This window comes from Plecotus auritus (assembly GCF_963455305.1).
Source record: "Plecotus auritus genome assembly, chromosome: 12".
In the NCBI taxonomy this organism is placed as follows: domain Eukaryota; kingdom Metazoa; phylum Chordata; class Mammalia; order Chiroptera; family Vespertilionidae; genus Plecotus; species Plecotus auritus.
The window spans coordinates 23,951,332-23,970,444 of record NC_137778.1 but is presented as its reverse complement, the minus strand read 5'-3'; the positions used below and the strand labels follow the sequence as shown (position 1 = coordinate 23,970,444).

General features: G+C 46.7%; 1 protein-coding gene across 2 annotated transcripts in view; it reads left to right on the top strand.

The window, feature by feature from the left end:
* The window catches only part of PAPPA2 (pappalysin 2), a gene marked incomplete at its 5' end in the record, with an annotated part of 214,968 nt that extends 196,970 nt beyond the window's left edge, over nt 1–17,998 (top strand). For both annotated transcript variants that reach the window (XM_080648252.1, XM_080648251.1), the window contains 2 exons: nt 16,402–16,500; nt 17,869–17,998. In XM_080648252.1, coding sequence (XP_080504378.1) covers nt 16,402–16,500; nt 17,869–17,943 — 174 coding nt within the window. In that variant the 3' untranslated portion in view covers nt 17,944–17,998. The remainder of the gene's footprint in view (nt 1–16,401; nt 16,501–17,868) is intronic.
* Between the last annotated feature and the right edge of the window lie 1,115 nt (nt 17,999–19,113).

Sequence of the window (19,113 nt, the reverse complement as noted above, 5' to 3'; positions counted from 1 at the left end):
ACCCCACTTCACCTTAAGTCACTCCAAAAGTCTTATCCAGTTGTCACATTAGGCTTGAAATCTGGAATACTGTGATTTACATCAGGTTACAATGTAGTTTCTCTTAATCTGGAATACTAAAGTTAATCTGGAGTACTTATGTAATCTGGTGTGCTAAAATTCCACTTTCTCTGCCTTCCTTATACCCAGTGGGCAATGTGGAGCCGAATAAGACAAATACAATAAATATTCCCTTTTAAGGAGAAAAACGAGAGGCACGTAACAGTCGCTGGTCCACAACAATTCTGAAATCCTGCTGAGGGAATTTACAAGACCCCCTACTCTAAGAGTAGGAAGTGCTTCTCATTTAACAGCTTTGAGTCAATCCCTGGGTATAGCTCCCAAGTCCATTGTTCTTCATGGCTCTTGGTTCTGCTCTCTTGGAAGTTCTTTCTTTTCCATTATCCTCTTAGGGTCATAAAAAGAGCTCAGAGACTATCTCCCTCTTGGAAGCTAAGTAATTTTCTCAGCCTGCTTTCACCTGGTAATAGAGAGGACCAAAACTCTTCTTATAGGAAGTCCATTTTCATCTAAGCTGATGATAACTTTTGGCAGTTCAACTCTCACAAGCTTTATTTATTTATCTATTTATTTAACTTCAGTCAAATTCATGTAACAAGGGCTGTCCTCACATGTCTTTTCAAGATCTGCCTGTCTCTCTCTCTCCCCCTTCCTCCACCTCCCCCTACCCCTCCTTCTCATCCTCCTTCTCCTCGTCCTTCTTCTTCTTCTTCTTCTTCTTCTTCTTCTTCTTCTTCTTCTTCTTCTTCTCCTTCTCTCCTTCTCTCCTTCTTCTCCTTCTTCTCCTTCTTCTCCTTCTTCTCCTTCTTCTCCTTCTTCTCCTTCTTCTCCTTCTTCTCCTTCTTCTCCTTCTTCTCCTTCTTCTCCTTCTTCTCCTTCTTCTCCTTCTTCTCCTTCTTCTCCTTCTTCTCCTTCTTCTCCTTCTTCTCCTTCTTCTCCTTCTCTCCTCCTCCTCCTCCTCCTTCTCCTTCTCCTTCTCTCTTCTCCTTCTCTCTTCTCCTTCTCTTTCTTATCCTCTCTCTCTCTCTCTCTCTCTCTCTCTCTCTCTCTCTCTCTCTCTCTCTCGTTAATTATAGGTATTCTGCATTTATGAGGCAGCTCCAGGACAAAGTCCTTAGTCTCTTTTCTGTAAGTCACTTTGTTCAGCTGCAAGGCTCCCCCAGGTGCCATTTTAATTTTGTTAGATGTCTTAACAAATCATGTAATGGTCCACCCCTTGATTTGGTCTTTGCGTGCAATTAGGTCTTAACTTCAGTCTTAGAAGGCCTTTCCAATACAGAGCATTTCTCAGTGTTATCTTTTGCTGGTTGGGGATGAGGAACAGCCTTGTGTTTCGGCTTCACAAGTCCTGGGATTCCTAGTGCTCAGATTCCCTGCAGGTTCTGCTGGCAAAGCAGCAGCCTTTTCTGTGCTCCCCTCTTTATCAAGTGAAGGTAGTAACCACCAGCTCACCCCAGTGAATTCTGCTTTAAATCTCTTTACCCAAAGCCAATAGGCCGTTAAGTAAATTTTCTGACCTGCAAGTTGTAACAGTTAACATTGTAAGTGTCCTCACAACTACAGGAAATATTTAATCAAATGTCTTGGCACTGCATAAAGAGCTATTTCATTTTTACAGCTTCCCAAAACAATTCCCTTGCTTCCTGATACACCATGTTAATACCAGTGTTTTAGGTGTTTATTTTGGCAGCACCCCAATTCTGATACCAATTTCTGTACTCAAGTGTTGCCATGATACTGTCATAGAGCAAACAACCCACACCACTGGTGGCAAATCACAGAAAATATTACTGGTCTGTTTAGTGAAACAGATCCGGGGAACATGAACAAGTGTGGCATGATTTTGAGGTTAAGAGCTAAGCTGGGGGTAGATCACTCAGGCTCTTATGTGACAAGCTAACGAGTTTGGACTTTATTCTGTAGCCAGTATTGATCCAATGGAGGCTTATAAATAGACTGAATTAATCAGAGTAGACTGTGATCACAAATTAACCCTGAAATTTCAGTGACTTAACATGAGAGAGGATGGATTTTTCCCTCACAAAAACATCTGGGGTCTCTAGAGTGCCCATCCATCTAGTCCATCTTATTCCTCTGTCTTTTCAAGATGTGGTCTCCATGGTTACCTCCAAAGATGCAGAGACAACAGAGAGAGAAAGGCCAGTAACCCTTGAGTCCCTTGGACCAGAAATAACACATCCTTCCTGCTTGCCTTCCCATTTACCAGAACATGGTCACATGGCCTCAAGCCACTTCAGTGAGTCAGGGGAACACAGAGATATCAGGTGAGCAGTAAATACCCATGTCATAGAGAAAAGATGATAAGACATATTTTAGGAAGAAAATCATGGTGGCAAATTTGGGCTGTGAAAGTCCTTATCATCTCTCACCTGAACTTTATAAAGTAACTGAACTGAGGAAGTGGAAAGAGAAGAGATAGAAGAGGCTCAGGGCAAAACTTTCTGCAATAGAATGGTGAATATTTGGATGTTGGTTGTGATGACAAGAGAGGAGGTGAAGATGAAGTTAACTGGATTGGAGGGGGGAATGGATGATACTGTGGGCTTCCATCTCAGAACTATCTCAGTTTGCTGTGAGATACACTCAGCCGACAATTTATCAGCAATGAGAAGAGCTTGCTCTTATCTGTGCAGTTAGAGGTGTGTGCTGTTTGTGTTTGTGTTTTGTTGGTGTACATATTTTGAATGTCCAGTTAAACCAGCGTCTAGAGGTCAGGAGGCATATTTAATTCTGTATTTATACCCATCCTCCATAATCTAGTTTAATATTAAACATTTATAAATAGTCCATTAATATTCACATTTGGCTAAGTGATGCTCATTTTATTCTTTTCTTTTGGCTGCTCCTGGCATATTATTTGAAAAATGTATTATGCATTGAGTATGACATATTGGGGTTCAGAAGTAGTTACTATTTTATTTTTTAATGAGAGAAACCAAGTAGTAAATTGAATATGCATTATCCAGATGTGAAAGATTCCGAACAAAGAGGAGAAATCCCTTCCCCAATGTCCTCTCCCTTGTGTGCCGGTTTGGAAGTTTAAAATGCTTAAGTTTAATTTTCACCTCTATTGCTCATTCCCCAGGTGTCCTTGGGCCATGGCCCTTGGTCTCATTTTCGCCATCAGTGGAATATGGATAATCATGTTAACCTGCCTCACCAGGCGATGTGAGCACTAATTAAAAACGAGATTAGATTCAACTCAAGTCTTTCTAATGGGAGGCGTATGAAACGTGGTGGTGCATGTCTGCAGAGCTGTGAGGTTTCCGGGAATGGTCTAGCCTTGGAACCACTTCTGCTCCTGATAATACTTCAGCCGAGGCAATAGTGCCTGCAGCCTGCCTGGCTTGCTGGCCATGCTCACCTGTCCTGGTTTCATGCCTGTGTGCCCATCCAGAATTGCCAATAACCAAATAGCAGAAGCTGGTTATCTTTTTACTTCTTTGGGCTCCATGCTTCCTGCCTGTCCCCCCTCTTACCTCCTTTCACAATCCCTCTTTTCAGACAGGATCTCTGGGAATTCTTTGGGTTGACAAGTCAGTAAAAATAACTAAATTAATAAGTTCACTGAATAAGGCGTGTGTTAGACAGTGTGGCCTGCTATTTCCAAATACCATAGACTGAGTGGCTTTGACAGCAGACATTTATTCCTCTCAGTTCTGGAGGCTGGGAAGTCCCAGATCAAGGTGTGGGTAGGTTTTGTTTCCTGGTGAGGACTCTCTTCCTAGTGTGCAGATGGCCACCTTCTCACTGTGTCTTCACAAGACAGAGAGAGAGGGGAAGTTCTGGTGTCTCTTCTTAGAAAGGCATATGAGGCCCTACCCTCATGAAATCCTCTAATTACCTCCTAAGGGCCCCTCCTCTAAATACCAACATTTTGGGAGTTGGGGTTTCAACGTGTGCATTTGGGAGCAACACCATTCAGTCGTAGCAACATGTATTTTGCTTTGTTTGTGCTCACTTTACGGGTGGGAAATATCCTGATACACAGAGCTGGGTTTCTCAACTTTGTTTAATGAGTGGCTACCTCTACTATGTGATTTTGGAGGTGCTGCCCCTATTTATCCACCAAATACTGGTCTGTCCTATGTGGCTCACAAAATCCCCAACTTTCCACAATTAAAGTCACTTTTTGGCCTTAATATTTATCTTTTATTTAGTTGCAGATACATATTTTTCATTGACCCCTCAGTATGTCAGCTGCTTTCCCAAAGGGCAAGAGAATGCAGATGCTGTGGTAGGATGGATACATTGCTTAGGGGTGTGGTCAGAGGGAGCAGAGTCCAGCATGAGGGTGGGAATGATGGGAAGAATAAAAAGGAGACCAGGAACTAAGGACAGACTTTGACGCAGCATTGCTGCTATAGCTCACTGTCAATACTGGAATAGAAGAGAGGTGATTGGTATTTCAGAGAACTTTGCTCGGCTATTTTGCCTGCTTAAGGCATACTATATACAGTCATTCTGTCCCCATAGTTGGTGAACGGTGAGATCCTTGGGATTTCTGGTCATAGTTATGAGAGAGGAAGAATGACTAGGGAGGACTACCTCTAGGAGGGCTACTATCAATCTTCCCTGACAGGGAGCCATCAGTACCCAAGTATTCAGGCTCAGTGCACTCAGGAAACAAGGGAATTTCTCCTGGTCTCACAGTATACTTAATAACTTTATTGAGTGTTCATTGTGTGCCAGGTGCCTACTACAAGGAATTATTCCCATTATTATCATTCCCGTTTTACTGATGAGGAACTGAGGGGCTGCTTTTATGTCCAAATGTGGGACTAGGGTATGAACCCAGGCGGTCTGAGTCCAGAGTCCCTGGGCTGAAACTGGTAGGAAGATTAAAAACATATAAACAACACATAAACTAGGAATGCAGGGCTTTTAGAAAACTCAGTGGAGAGATGACCAGGAGATGCTGGCCACCTTTTAGGATACCTCCCTGGGCTTTGCAAGTTTTAAGCCAGAGCAAGAGGAGAAAGAGGAGGCGTGCCCATGAACCCTGCTCCATCAGGATTGGAAACCGAGGACATGAGACCAGGGAACATGTTGTGAAACAGATGCAGCCACTCAGTGGATGAGTGAGTAAGATACACAGACGAGCATCCCGTAGATAAAGGGAATGTAAACGAGACACTTGCACGGAGAATGGGTTCCATATGGATGCAAGTGAGACTGGATGGATTGACCAATTAACAGAACACAGAACAGCCTGGCTGACAACCCAGGATGGCGTGACAGGTTGAGGACGAGAACCGCAATAATCAGCCCCACAACTGGCGCTGCTCATAGACGCAGGCACTGAACATCAGACCGAGGCTAAAAGCAACAAGACTGTTGGCAAGAGAATCTTCTAGAATAAACATGACACCTCCCTCCTGCCATTCCTCAACTGAGCTGGTGCTGGAAGTGACTGGGGGTGATAAAATAGTCATGTCTAAGTTGTGGGGAAAGCCTGGCAGACATCAGACAGGAGCGAAAATGTGTGGACCTTCGAGCCTGTGTTTATATGGAAAAGGCGAATGTGTACAGCGTCTCCCTGTGAGGTAGGGCAGCGTCTGCTGACGGCTTGGGCTCTGTTGCTGGTGACCCAGTCCTTAGGTTTCGGAAGGATTCTTTCTAGCTATTTTTTTAATGAGACAATTTTTTGAGAAAAGCCAACTGTCATAGACAGACTTTCATCTCCGTCGGTCTTCTACCCAAATATGACCATTCACCAAGTCCCAATCGTTTTTCTACACAATCCCCCTCCTGTCTGCTTTTTCCTTTTCTGTATTACAACGAGCCAGTTCTGTTCATCTCTGTTCAGATCTGCTTGAAGTCATCTTCCACCTGTTCTGGGTCCCTCCCTTCCTCTCTTGAACACGCCTCACTGTTCCCAGATCTAACCTTTGAAGCTCAGCTTTTATTATCTTATGCTAAAAAACAAAAAACAAAACAAAAACAACAACAACAACAAAAAAAAAACCAACCACCTTCCATCGCTCCCCATTGTCTCTGGGACAAGGACTAGATTCCTCTGGTCCGGATAGAGATTTTGATCTATTTCCAAACTTGGCCCATTAATCCTCAAGGCAAAAAACTATAGGTATACCTTCTCTTTTGTACCTGAAATCTTGGTTTGGATGTGCCCTCCTGCTGGGAATTTTCTCCCCACTTCTCTGCCCAAATCCTGTCCACCTCAAGGTGAAGCCTAATCGCACATACGTCACAAAGCCTTCTGAACTGTCCCAGCCCCTTTCCTAGTCTGACCTCCTGTAGCTCTTAGCGGTGCCATCTATTACGTTGGGAATGAGTTCTCATTGGCCTGTGGTTTCTGCCCTGTTGTCTCAGACACTCTTCAAATGCTGCCTTATTTGGTGCTGATGCTGCCAGAGCCTCTGTGAGACAGACCTTGTCACGCGCAGAGCCTACTGTGCTGCCTTGTACAGGGGTCACATTAACTTCGGGTCCATCAGAGACCCCAGAGTTCCAGCAGCAGCCCATGCCGGGCCCGTGGGATTGTCTTAAAGTTAAGTATCCTCCATGGTACATCTCTCATGGCTGTCTGTGACACTGACTTTCCTCCGACAGAAAGTGGCTGCGTCATGCTCATAGTTTTAAGGAGAGTTTGGACCAGGACTGAGAACTGGAGATAATGCTGAAGGCATCTAACCATCCATGTCAGGGTGGTCACAGCACAGGCCTGGGCATCGGACGGTGGCTCTACATCTTTTCTTCAGGCAGATTCCGTAACAGCTTTGGGACTTGTTTTTTCTCGTCTGTAAAATGAGCGTGATAACAAAACTCACCTCCCTGGGTTATCGTGAGTTATATCCCATGAACATTGGTGAAAACTTGAAGCAGTGTAGATGCAGCTCTACCCCAAGGTGAAACCTCTCTGTAAAGAGCTGGGTGTGGTATCAGAACAGCGAAAGGCTTTGTGAACCACTGATTTCCTAAAACAGCTCTTCCCACTCTAGGAGTCTTTCTCCTGGAAATTTCTCTGTGTGTACTTGATTGCTGAGGAAGAAAACGAGGTAAGGGTAGGGGTGAAAGGAGGAAAGAGGGAAAGAATGAGAGAGAATGGGGTTGGGGAAAAATAGGCGGCTCAGCAAACAGCAGGAGGGCCAAGAAAAATATTTAATCCAAACAATGAATATTGTCATTTCCTCCCACAGTCTGCATTCCCAGTCATCTTCCATGGGCAGGCCTGGGAGCCAAGACATGCCGAGCTGCTTGGCATGAGTGTGTGTGTGGCGGGGGTGCGGGGTGGCAGTGAGCACATGTGGTGGGGCTACTCAGGCCTCCCTCAACCTCCCGCGGGCCGGCCAGGGAACCTGGAGACAGAGACAGAGGGAAATAGAGGCTGGGTGCCCAGCCCACCTGGAGCCACGGGCTTCTCCTCCCTTCCTCGTAGTGGTGGGTTTTGCACCTCTGACTCCTGCTTCCTCATGCCTTCGTCTCCTCCCCGTCCCAGAGCTGTGTGAGCTTGGGAACAGCATGTGCAGCCTGATACTCCTGTCAAGTGGGGCATGGGCCTGGCAGAGGCCTGGAGAGGAGGACCTGGGTGAGCAACCTCCTGCAGAGGGGCTGGCGGCCAGGCAGCAGGTCCCACCTGCTCACAAGGTGCCGGTGGCTCAGTTTCATTCTCCTGCATCTTTACGCTGGGTTCTCAAAGAGTCTAAGTTAGAGAGCCTCTACCTGGAAGGTCACACTAAGCTATTGGCAGATGACGTTTTAGAGTAATGCATAGTGAGAACAGATACCTGGGGAGGCCAGGGGACAAGACAGAGGAAAGGTACTTTATCTTGGAGGAAAGCAGGAGGAGTGGACAGCAAGAAATATTCTGCCTCCTTCGTTTATAAAGTCAATTGGGGGCCCACAAGTCTCACCAAATACTCATTAGGCATCTACTATGTCACGTCAGGCACTGCGCCTCTATGGGGGCCTTATTGCCGAGGGAAGTAAATAGGAAGAGTGAGGGAACAAAGAGAAAGTGCCTCTGATCCCATGGCCCCTGCCGAGTTCAAGCTCTGGTGTTCAAAGTTTCTACCTCTGACCTTGAATTGCAGTAGGCTGGCTCCAGTTAGCTGGCGAGGAGGCAGAAAATTCCGGGAACAAGCAGCAGTTAATCCATTCCTTTTTGAAAGAAGCCAAATGCCATGCGGCAAGACTGTGTTGCGAGAGCTTGCCGGCCACCTGTGCCATTCCTGCCATGAAAACAACAAGAACAAAACCAGGAGGATTAACAGCTCCCCAGTTCTGTAATAGAGAGTATGACGACTGAGAGGAAGTCATTATTGTTGGGAGCCAGCACCAGGCCACAGGGCGGACTGCTGCCAAGGTCACCAGATGGCATCTTGGGAAGCTTTGTCCCCACCTTCCATGGTTCCAGAAGGAGGCAGGTTGGTGCTGCCGTGAAATCAGAGTTTGACAGCAAAGGGATGGGAATCTCGGGCTTTGTAGAATCTGGCTGAGCCGACCCCGCGGGTTCAGCTGCTCCAGAGAAAAGGGGAAGCAGGGGAGGGGAAAAAAAGAGTTCTGAGGTTTTTGTTTGTTTAGGACCCAGAGTTGGGGTTTGATGCTCCAGGGCCAGGCAGAGACCTTGAGAGTGATTGTGGAGACTTGCCGAAAAAGTAAAGGGTGGCAGGGAGTGGAGCACTGGGTCCTTCACAGTCTTGTGCAGTTTTGGTAAAAGGGTGCGGGAGAGGGATAAGAGCAAGGGCACAGAGCATGGTACCCTAGGTGACGCCTCTGGGTAACACTCTGACCATAGCAGTGACTGGCGACAGTGGCGTTTCTCAATGGCACAACTCACAGATTTGCAGGAGGGCTGTGTGCTTTTGTTTCTAAGCCCCCAAGGGAGCGTGACAAGGGCCCACGGAGGGGTGTTCTTTTCTCCTGGATCTCACTCTGAGAAGCAGGGCTCCTGCGTTGAGCTGATCTTTTTAGGATAAATGCAGCCTCACCTCACATGAGCATCCTCTGCCCCATCTTCACCCTTGGGGATCTGACCCCGCCCCCCTTTGGGGAGGATGAGAAGGTCTGGGGCCACATTGGGTCAGGAGGAGAGGCTGCATGGGGAAGCAGGTTGGGTGTGTGTGTGAGTCAGGTGGAAAGTCTGCTCTGCAGGTCTTTATTTGCAGCCAAATGAAAGGGGCTGCTGGGAGGTTGCTCTTGGCTGGAGAGCAAGTCCCAGCCAGCCTCTCACCTTCCTGTTTTCCCCGCGCACGAAAGGGCAGAGGTGTCAGTGACGGCTGGGAGTTTTCAGAGGCTAAGACACCCACGTCTCCACGGTGGTTTGAGGAGAGACGCAGGTGCCAGGAGCCAGCCAGGCCTTTCCCACTGTTTTCCTAAGTCCCAGGCCATTTCCCTCGTCCCCTGACACGCCTCCGTGACTCAGATGGGCACCTTTCTGGTGAAATGAATGGGGCAGGAGGCTCGCAGGGACAGGAGCATCCACAGCTTTGACTCTGGATGCGGGTGGCAGAATCCTGATGTTTTTCTGACCAGAGTGTCTATGGAGGGAACTCCGACACCTGCCCACAATGCAAAAGCACAGGCCATGTTCCTGGCACCTTCATGAAACGGGCTCATTGAATGCTTACTGCAGACTGAGTGTCCAACCTCCCTTTGCTCACTTATTCCTTGCATCAACCCTACAAGGTGGGTATTCTGCTCATTCACAGATGAGGGTACTGCTGCCTAACGGGTGGTGAGGGAAGCCGCAACCTGGGCATAGGTTTACCTAACACTACCTCCCATGCCCTCAGTCACTATGCTAAGCAGCCTGATTGCTTTCCAGAGCTATTCAACTCGGCACCTTGAAGCAGATTAAAATAGTGCAGGTGAAACAAGTCCTCTGATCTTACTTTGTTTGCTTTTATTTGTTCTATCTCAATTCATTCCAGCTGTTTCTCCTGGGAGAGATTAGTGTTTGCACCATTTTCCGATGTCTAGTGTGAGACTGTGCTTTGGTTTTGGTGGCAGATAAGATAAGCTGGTTATCATCAGGCTTCTCTGTAAAGGTATACACATGCTTGTCTTCTTCTGAGGGTCTGGTGGCTTCCACAGGCAGAGGGTGAAGCTCACATGGACCAGTAAAGCACAATAGACCATCAGACTAGACCCCACGTCTCAGGGCCACACACAAGGCTGCTTCCCTCTGCCCACGCACCAGAATGTGTACCTTCACTCCCTTTCTCCAGCCTGGGCAGCGTTGCCATCTGACTGTGCCATGCATGTCAGCCCTCACAGCAGGGTCTTCTTCTCCCAACACTAACAGAGTCACGTAGAAGTTCCTCACCCTGCGGAGGCCCCACACCTAGGCCCCTGTTCCTGGTTGGCTATTAAAACGAAGCCACCTGATGACAGGTATCTGCAGACATCCCCGGTACAGCTGTAGTTACACTGCCTTGTATTCTCTGGTTTTCAGCTGCTGCTTGTTTTTGGCCCCGGGTGCTTTCCCTTCCCTCATTATCCCAGCTGCACAACTGAGAGGATAGTGTTAAATTCAATCCAACATGTTGGGGTTCTTTATAAAAGGAGAACTTTTAGATGGTAGATTCTACTATCTCTTCCCACTCAGAAATGAGCATACACCAATACTACACCTGGTAAGATATATATATATAGCCGAAACCGGTTTGGCTCAATGGATAGAGCGTCGGCCTGCGGACTGAAAGGTCCCGGGTTCGATTCCGGTCAAGGGCATGTACCTTGGCTGCGGGCACATCCTCAGTGGGAGGTGTGCAGGAGGCAGCTGATCGATGTTTCTCTCTCATCGATGTTTCTAGCTTTCTATCCCTCTCCCTTCCTTTCTGTGAAATATCAATAAAATATATTTAAAAAAAAAAAGATATATATATATATATATATATATATATATATATATATATATATATAATCTATCTCAACTCCAGTGTCTGACTATAGTGTCTAGGTTTATACTAAGAAAAGAAAAAGAAAAGTACATGTGCCCTTGCCAGCTGGACCTGTCTCTGAGTTATGTGATTTTTATAAAGCAGCAGGCCTAGTAAGCTTTCTAGAGCCAAGGAATCATGAAAAGGAGGACCTGGCCATTAGGTATGCGTAGGAAATGTAGGTAGCCACCATCATATTGGTTTATTTGTTGAGAACCTACTGTGTGTTGGCACTGAACTAGTCTCTGGGACTAAGAAGAAATTAGGCGCCGGGCCCTTGATTCAGAGGGTTGAGTTCTACAAGGCGGATATGCATAAAAGGTACCGGAGTAACACAGAGGCAGGGAAAGCGCTCTATGTCGGGGAAGCAGGGAAGGGTTTCCAAAGGAGGCTGTATGGAAGGGACTCTTCCTGCTCAGTCCATCTCAGGGTAGCTGTCTGTTTTAGTTTTACATTTTCCAAGAAGACTGTCGCAAACCCACCAACATGAGCTCATTGGCACCTTCCACCCCAAGGGGTGCACCCGGGAGGAGTGGCAGGACTTTGTTTCCTCTTTCCTCAGATGCCTGCAGCGAGCAGAGACACTCCTGGTTGTAGCATTCTGGGGCTAGAAACAAACGTTTCTGCATTTCAGGCATCTGCTGATGGGAGGGGAGCGTGGTGCTGCTTCCGTGGCGGGGGAAATCAGCCTCTCGGCCAATGTGGGCCAACCCAGCCCAAGATGAGAAGGAGCCCCAGTGCCAGGGCACTTGCTGGGGGTAAACTTGAACTCACCACTGAGAAAATTGGAAGTGAAGTTGTGGGGGCCCAGGGGAATTGAGATTATGTACCTATGACCCTTTCTCACTTTCTGTGTTGGATGTCTGGCGTTACTTCATGATTATTGCCTTTGCACCGAAGTCCTTGTTATAGAGGTGCCAAGGGAATTTACCTCACCCTGCATTCCCAATCAATAAAAGACTAATGAAATCATCAAATCATGGGAGCCTGGTCTTGTGCAAAGAGCATCAGGTCAAGAATCAAGACATTTGGGTTCAGTTTCCAGGGCTACCACTAACTGGCCTTGTAAGCAGGACATGTCCCCTTTTTAAGGCTCCATTTCATCTTTAGTAAAATGGGAATTTTGTGCCTAAATGGTCTTCAAGGCTCCATTAAGCCTTAGAATTTCATGTATCTATGGTCCTTAAAACAACAAAACAAGCAAATAGCATTGTGGTTGTCAGGGGTCCCTGAGTGGCCTCAAACACTTCCCAAGTTTTGGCCCTGAGATGCTAAGAGTGCCTTGTCATGGAGCCCAGGCAGTGTGGACATGGTAGGCAGATCCACGCAGCAAAAAGAGAGTGAGAAAAGAGAATTAGCACACACAGAAAAGTAGTATGCTTTCACACAGAGCTTGTATCTGCAACAGGGGCCCCCTTGGGCACAGCCTCAGAGCTGCCCTGGACAGCGGGCTTCTCCTGGGCCTGGTGCAGCCCAATCAATGTGAGGAAATGGGCGTGGGGCTGATTTGTCATTCACATCACTAGGGGGTTTTGGTGGGAGTTGGTGTGGGTGAAAGAAAATGTGTTAGGCCTCAGGCAAAAACTTGATCACATCTTCTCCTGGTCCACAACCCTCCTCAAGATGCTTAATCAGGATTCTGCCTATGCCTTCCCTGAGGGATACAGTCACTTCTGGCTGAGAGCCCAGCCTGTCGGTTAGAAGATCTGAACTAACCTTTCTAACACATACATGTGGCCTGACTTCTGCTGCAAGCTCTAGGAGAAAAATATCCTTAGTCTGATTCAAGTCATAGAGGTATTATCAGCCAGCCAGTCAGTCGGTGGAACTCTTTCCGGGGCAGGCCCTGTGCTAGGCAGTCTGGGACTACCCCCCTCTCTGTGTTCTCCTTCTTTGTCCCCTGACAGTTTTCTCAGGCTCCTCTTCCTTTCTCATCCAGTCCTGTGTATCCTCCGCAAGGGCTACTGTAGAGCCAGCCCCTGAGAGCTCATGACAACACCGCCCCCCAATTCTGGATTAGGGGTGTCTTCCCTGCCCACCTCTGTGCCAGCATTCATCGTAGGAGTGAGCGATACCTGCTCACCATGGGGTCTCGGCAGGGCCGGAGCTATGTTTTATTTGTTCATTTACATATTCCTGTAACAGGGCCTGGCACCTGTAGTTGTAGGATAAAGAATGTTGACCGATCCCATGAGTGACTACAACCATGGACAAGAGACAAGGCCACCATCTCTATGGTTAACTCCCCAGCAAAACCTTAAACAGTTTATCCCCAGATGACATAACATGAGCAATTGTTTTACTTTTGAGAAGTTTCCAAAGCAGTGTACTGGTAGGTAAGGTAGACTGAGCACCTTCCTCTTCGTATTCCTTCATTTACACATAGCCATTTATTTGGCTGCCACATCTGCCTGGAACACAACAAGCACAGAGAGGCTGGCAGGAAGGCCTTCCAGCAACTGCAATAGGGCCCATCCAGCTCGTAGGTCATAAGAAGAGCACCCAGACTCTCAGACTCACCCATTCACTTAAAGTATGATTCTAAGAAGCCAGAGTCAGGCCCGGGGTTGTGTGTGTGTGTGTGTGTGTGTGTGTGTGTGTGTGTGTGTGTGTGTGTGTAGTGTTCATGTCGATGACTTTGTATTCTGTAAGTTATTAAAAGTCAGTGAAATAGACATTTTATACAAGTTCTCTTTTCTTTTGTCAAAAAGGATTAAAATGAAAATGTGGCTTCTAAAGGAATGAGGCCCAGGTATTTGAAAAATACACGTTGTTTCCTGATGTGACGGGAGGAATGGGGCGTAGGGGTGGGTGTCGTGGCACCGCCGGTGGTCACACTGAGCAGAGACACTGAGCCTTGCACACTCCCTTGGGAAAGCTTCTTTCGGGAAGGAGTGCCGCCCCAGGCCGGACACCTTTCCGGGACTGAGACTTAGATCTCCTGTCTCCATCCAGTCTACAGAAGCTTAAAAACTTGGGATCAATTAGTCATTTTTCCCTTCCCATTTTTTCCATTCTCAGCTTCCCAGGACCGTGTTGCCATGGGAGCCTCTGTTTGTTTCGGGTGGAGAAGTTGTTTTTGGCAGGTTGGGAGAGGAGCAATTAATTCTAATAGGTATATAGTAAATTAAATACTCGGGTCTTTCCAACCTTTTCTCTGCATTTCCGCTCCTTCTTACAAATTCCCGTCTCTTCTCAGATGACCCTCTAAGAGCAGAGTTGCAGCAGCAGCTTGTAGGAAGCCTGTCTGGGCTGTGGCAGTGGAAGTGCAGTGGGACCTAGCAGGTCACCTAGACCACTTCTCTCTGTGTGTCTTCCCTCATGTTCTTGAGGTGAGAAGCCATGCTTGGGGAGCACTTAGGAAAGAAAGATTCCCTAGCATCCTTTATTCATCCATCCAAATGCTAACGTTGTCCATACTGCAACCATACTTATATGTGTGGGAAATGTATTTTGGGTGGTCTCTTTTATAGACAATTGGATGAAAAGGAAAGGAGGAACTGATGACGTTGAGCCAATGAGTCAGTCGGGGTTGGAAGAAAAGGAACAGATGTCACGTTATATGAGGAAATAAACTCCAAACACTTGAAAAAGAAAAACTCGGGGGGGAATCTCCATAGATGTATCTGGTCCTCCAGGGAGGACCTCCGGGCGTTGCTAGGTGTTAGGATGCAGGTATTTTGATCTATTACTTGGCTGCAGTGCGGGACCCAGATCCTGATGGTGTATCTATTCCCCGTTCTCCAGAGCCAGAGGCCCTGGCTTCATGTCAAAGACAGATGCTCCTCTTGGAATCTTTGTCTCTTAAGCCCGGTGAGGCCCGTGTTGAAAACAGAATTCTTTTTCACTTCCTGCTCGCTGTGGACATTATTTTGCAGCTGTGCAACACCTGTTGAGTTCCACCCCACAAGTAGCAGCTTTTTAGTGATCGGCAAAGGGGTACACATCTGGAATGATGCTCAAGTGACCTCAGGACCCTCTAGAGTAAATCAAAACACTGAAGTAATATCTTGGATGAGCTCGTTCTGATGTAACTTAATTGCTAAAAATTATTTAATGGACTTTTTTAAAATTTGAGTTTAGTGATCTGTCTCATCAAAGCACAGCAAAATAGAGAACAGTCCTTCTATTTGACATTTAAGGAGGGTGGGGGAAAGTGATGTGAACATGTAAACTGGAAGGTGGCCTCAGGACTCAGGAGTCTATCTTGTGGACAAAGAATATGACCATGAGATGTTTCCTGAGGCTTTGCGTTTGGGCATCACTCAGGATGGGGAGAGCTAATGTGATTGAGTGGGTGGGCTGGCTGCTGCGCCCTCCAGGATGCTGTGGGCCACCATTGCCCTCCACGAGTGGTTCTAGAGAAACAATGCATTGGGCCACTGAGCTACTTTTTTAACCGCTTGTTGCTATTCTTATCACACATTGCCTTTTGGGGTGAAACACTCCATTAACTCTGGTTTGGCCTGGGCCCCTTTCCCATTTTAGTTCCTGTGAACTCGAAGCAGTGAGAGGAGTGAATGGAAACGTTTTAGCTTTCTCTGCTCTAACCCTATGTCTAGCTGTGGTGCACAAGTGGCTGTGCAGGTCGGACTATCTCTACTCCAGCATGGGTGTCCCAGGCCCAAGAACCACTGCACTCTGGACAGACATCATTTGAGTCTTCATGGCACCGCAGGACTGCTAGGACCCTAAGTACAAGTGCCAGGAGAAGGGGTGAAAGTTATAGTCTGTGAGAAGCACCAAAACGTCAAGATACATGACTGCTGATCCTAAACTCTGCTTTAGCTGTGAGACCCCAGGCAATCTTTGTCATCTCTGTGCATCTCCACTTCCTCACTGATAACATAGGAGTTTTAAAGCCAGCCCTGCCTTGCATTGAAGTGTTGCGGGTTTGATTTCAGGTTGGAGCACATGCCCAGTTTCTGGGTTTGATCCCTGGTCAGGGCACGTGTGGGAGGCAATTGATCGATGTGTCTCACACTGATGTTTCTCTCTCCCTCTCCCTTCTTCTCTCTCTAAAACTCAGTGAAAACATATCCCTCAGTGAGGATTAAAAATAATAATAATAATAATAATAATAATAATAATAATAAAATGTGTGAAGCTGTTTTGTAGCCTACATGATATAAGGGCCTGTTATTACAAGAATATGAAACAATTCATCAAGGAGTTCAGACGAACATTCTGGACCCCTGAGTAGGCCAGGAGCAGGCTCTCCAGATGAAATTTGATCATTCCTTATGCCTGATGGTCTTGAGATTTTTAACTTCTTGAGAATGGGAAGTCAATTGTGTCATGCCCCTTGGGTGTTCTCCCATAATATCTCCTGAGTTCTGCAGCTTAAATTGGGCGGGGCTGAGTGGGAGAGGGGATGGAGCTGGGCTTGGACACTGAACTCCCACCTCCTTGCCAGCCTTTCCAAGCAGATGGTTGGTGTGATACTATCAACAACCGAGCCTACTGCCATTATGATGGGGGCGACTGCTGCTCTTCCACACTCTCCTCCAAGAAGGTAAGTGAGGGCCCGGGGGGGGGCGGGGAGGGGAAGCCCCAGGAAGGAAGCAGGTGCCTTGGCTTGCTTTCCTTGGTGTATCACAATTGGTTTTTATTCAACAGTCAAGAAGAGGGAGTCACAATGAACAAACACTGGGGTTTCTAAAGTGACAGGATTCAGGGTAGTGTTTCTTTAGGATAGCTCCTTCAAAACTATTAATTCTCTAATTGTCAGTACAGTACCTCCTTCAGAAAAGCCCTGGCTTTTGCTCCTGAAAAACTCACACCTGCTTACCCTTCAGGAAACATCTTTGTAGTTAGGAAATAGTGGCCTCCACCCCTTGGAGAGGCAGGAAGTAATATCCAATTATTAATCTTCATAATTAAATTAATAATCCTATAAAGTATATTATAAGCTTATTGCAAACATATGTTGAATGGCCACCAAAAGCTACCTGGAGTCCTCCCTGGATCATATACTGAACAGTGGTTCTCTTCTCAATGCCTTTTATTCCTATTTCTCTGGGTTCTATTACATTAGCAAGTATGCGTAAGCTAAGCCTATAAAATTCAATAGGCTGAAATTTTGCAATAATGTGGATTAAAGAAAAAAATAAGCCCTCCAAAGATATTTGATGCTAGTTGGCCAATTTAATGAATCAGAAATATGCAAGAGATGGTATTTCTGCCCAGTGTACTTGGACTATTAAAACATATCTATTTTTATCTCATTCGATTGTCCATGCCAAAGGGTAGAATCTCTGCCACTTTACATCATGTGTCCCGAATGCCCCAATCTCTGTGAAGCTAGTTATGGACATCCCAAAGTGTGTTTATCTGTTGATAGAAGTGCCAACAGTGCAGACTTTTTTGGACCATGTCTGGCATGAAGGAGGAATAATTACATAGCAGGAAGGCAGTCTAGCCATAAACAGTGGGTAGAGAGATGCACTGTTTCATCAAGCCAGAGTATCCTTGATTCAAGAAAGGCAAGCCTCATGCTTATGAAGATGCCAAGAGGGTCCTATTGCTCCAAGCACATCTGGGCACAGAGCCCTAGACCTGGGTAGTAGGGCCTTGGTTTTCTAGGTGGTGTGTCGTGGCCTTGAGTTAAGTTGCCCAGCCTCTCTTAGCCTTCTCTGTGAAGAAAAAACACTGACATTCATCTTACCTACTTTACAGAGATTTTGTGTTGACAAAATAATGTGACAAAAACATTAACAGCAACAGTTTTAGACATTAGTGGTAATTTTAGGAGGAGGAGTTACAGGAGCTATAGGTTCCTGGAAACGTGTGCTTTATACCCATCATCTTATTTAAGTCACATAGATGTCCTCTGGGGCAGTTGCTGCTGTCCTCCCCACCTCATCTTCTCCTTAACCCTCAGGTCATCCCATTCGCTGCCGACTGTGACCTGGATGAATGCACCTGCCGAGACCCCAAGGCAGAAGAGAACCAGTAACTTCAGAGGAGTCCCTCCTACCACCCTGGAGGCAGGAAGAAAGGGAGGCCTCCAGGGAAGGAAACAAAAGGTGAATGAGGAAGGAAGTTCCTGGAATGAAGAAGAGCATGGAGCTTATGAGGAATGCAGGAGGAGGGCTGTAGGAGCCACCTGTCACATCAAGTAGCTCAAGTAGGGAAGAATTGTAGGCAGTTGATTAAAAGTAGGAGAAATATGATAGGTGTACAAGGACCCTCCTCCCTCATTTATATTTTATCCAACTCCATCCTCAACTTTTGCCTACTCCCTGCTGGGCACCCTGCCCATTCCTCAGCCCCACCCAACTTGTACACCAGTACCAAACACACTCTCCACACCCAGTTTGAATGAACTGCCACCTTTCAGGACTCATCTGTTCTAAACTGGCTCTCTCCCTGTCATCTGTGTAGTCGCCCATAGTAATAACGAGGTTAGTTATTCTTTATAAGTATTTAAACATAATTATATAAATATATATATATATATTATATTTTTTGCTGTCTACTAAGCTAAAAACTATCCATTGTTCCACACATGCTGCTGTGAAGCTCACATCCAAAATAAACATCAAGGGTTTGAGGACAGAAAGGCAAGTCCTTCTGCCATCTTTGTATCCATGGGGATGGGCTGGCTGAGGAAAATAGAGGAAAGAGAGACAGATTAGTTGTGGCTCTTGAAGTGAATGTGTCAGCTAATCATCTTTTTATGAGCTGAGCTGGGAGCTGGGCCCACTTTGAGGAGATGGGGGTTGGAAAGATGACACGAGGAGGCGCAGAAAGTTGGGTGGGAGTACCCACTAGTGACAGGACCACAGGAGAACTGGACCACGTTTCTGGAGTAGCCGTCTGAAAAGAAATATTAACTTCACTGAACTCTTAGTGGGGGTCAGTGAGATCCAGGATTTCTGCCCTTCCCGTGCGCTGTTCCCAGCGTGGTGCTCTGCCAGCCAGTCAACACGTTCGTCTTAGGGCTCCTTCTCTGATCACCAGGATTATAGCAACTCACATTCCTCCTACTTGGCTCCCGTCTGCCTCCTTCTGAGTCCCCAAGCCTGGCCATCATTCACAGCCGCATGACCAATTATTGACTTTCCGGGGAAGAAAACATTATGGAAATGACAGACAGGAGGTGGGAGGAGATGGAAGAACAGGA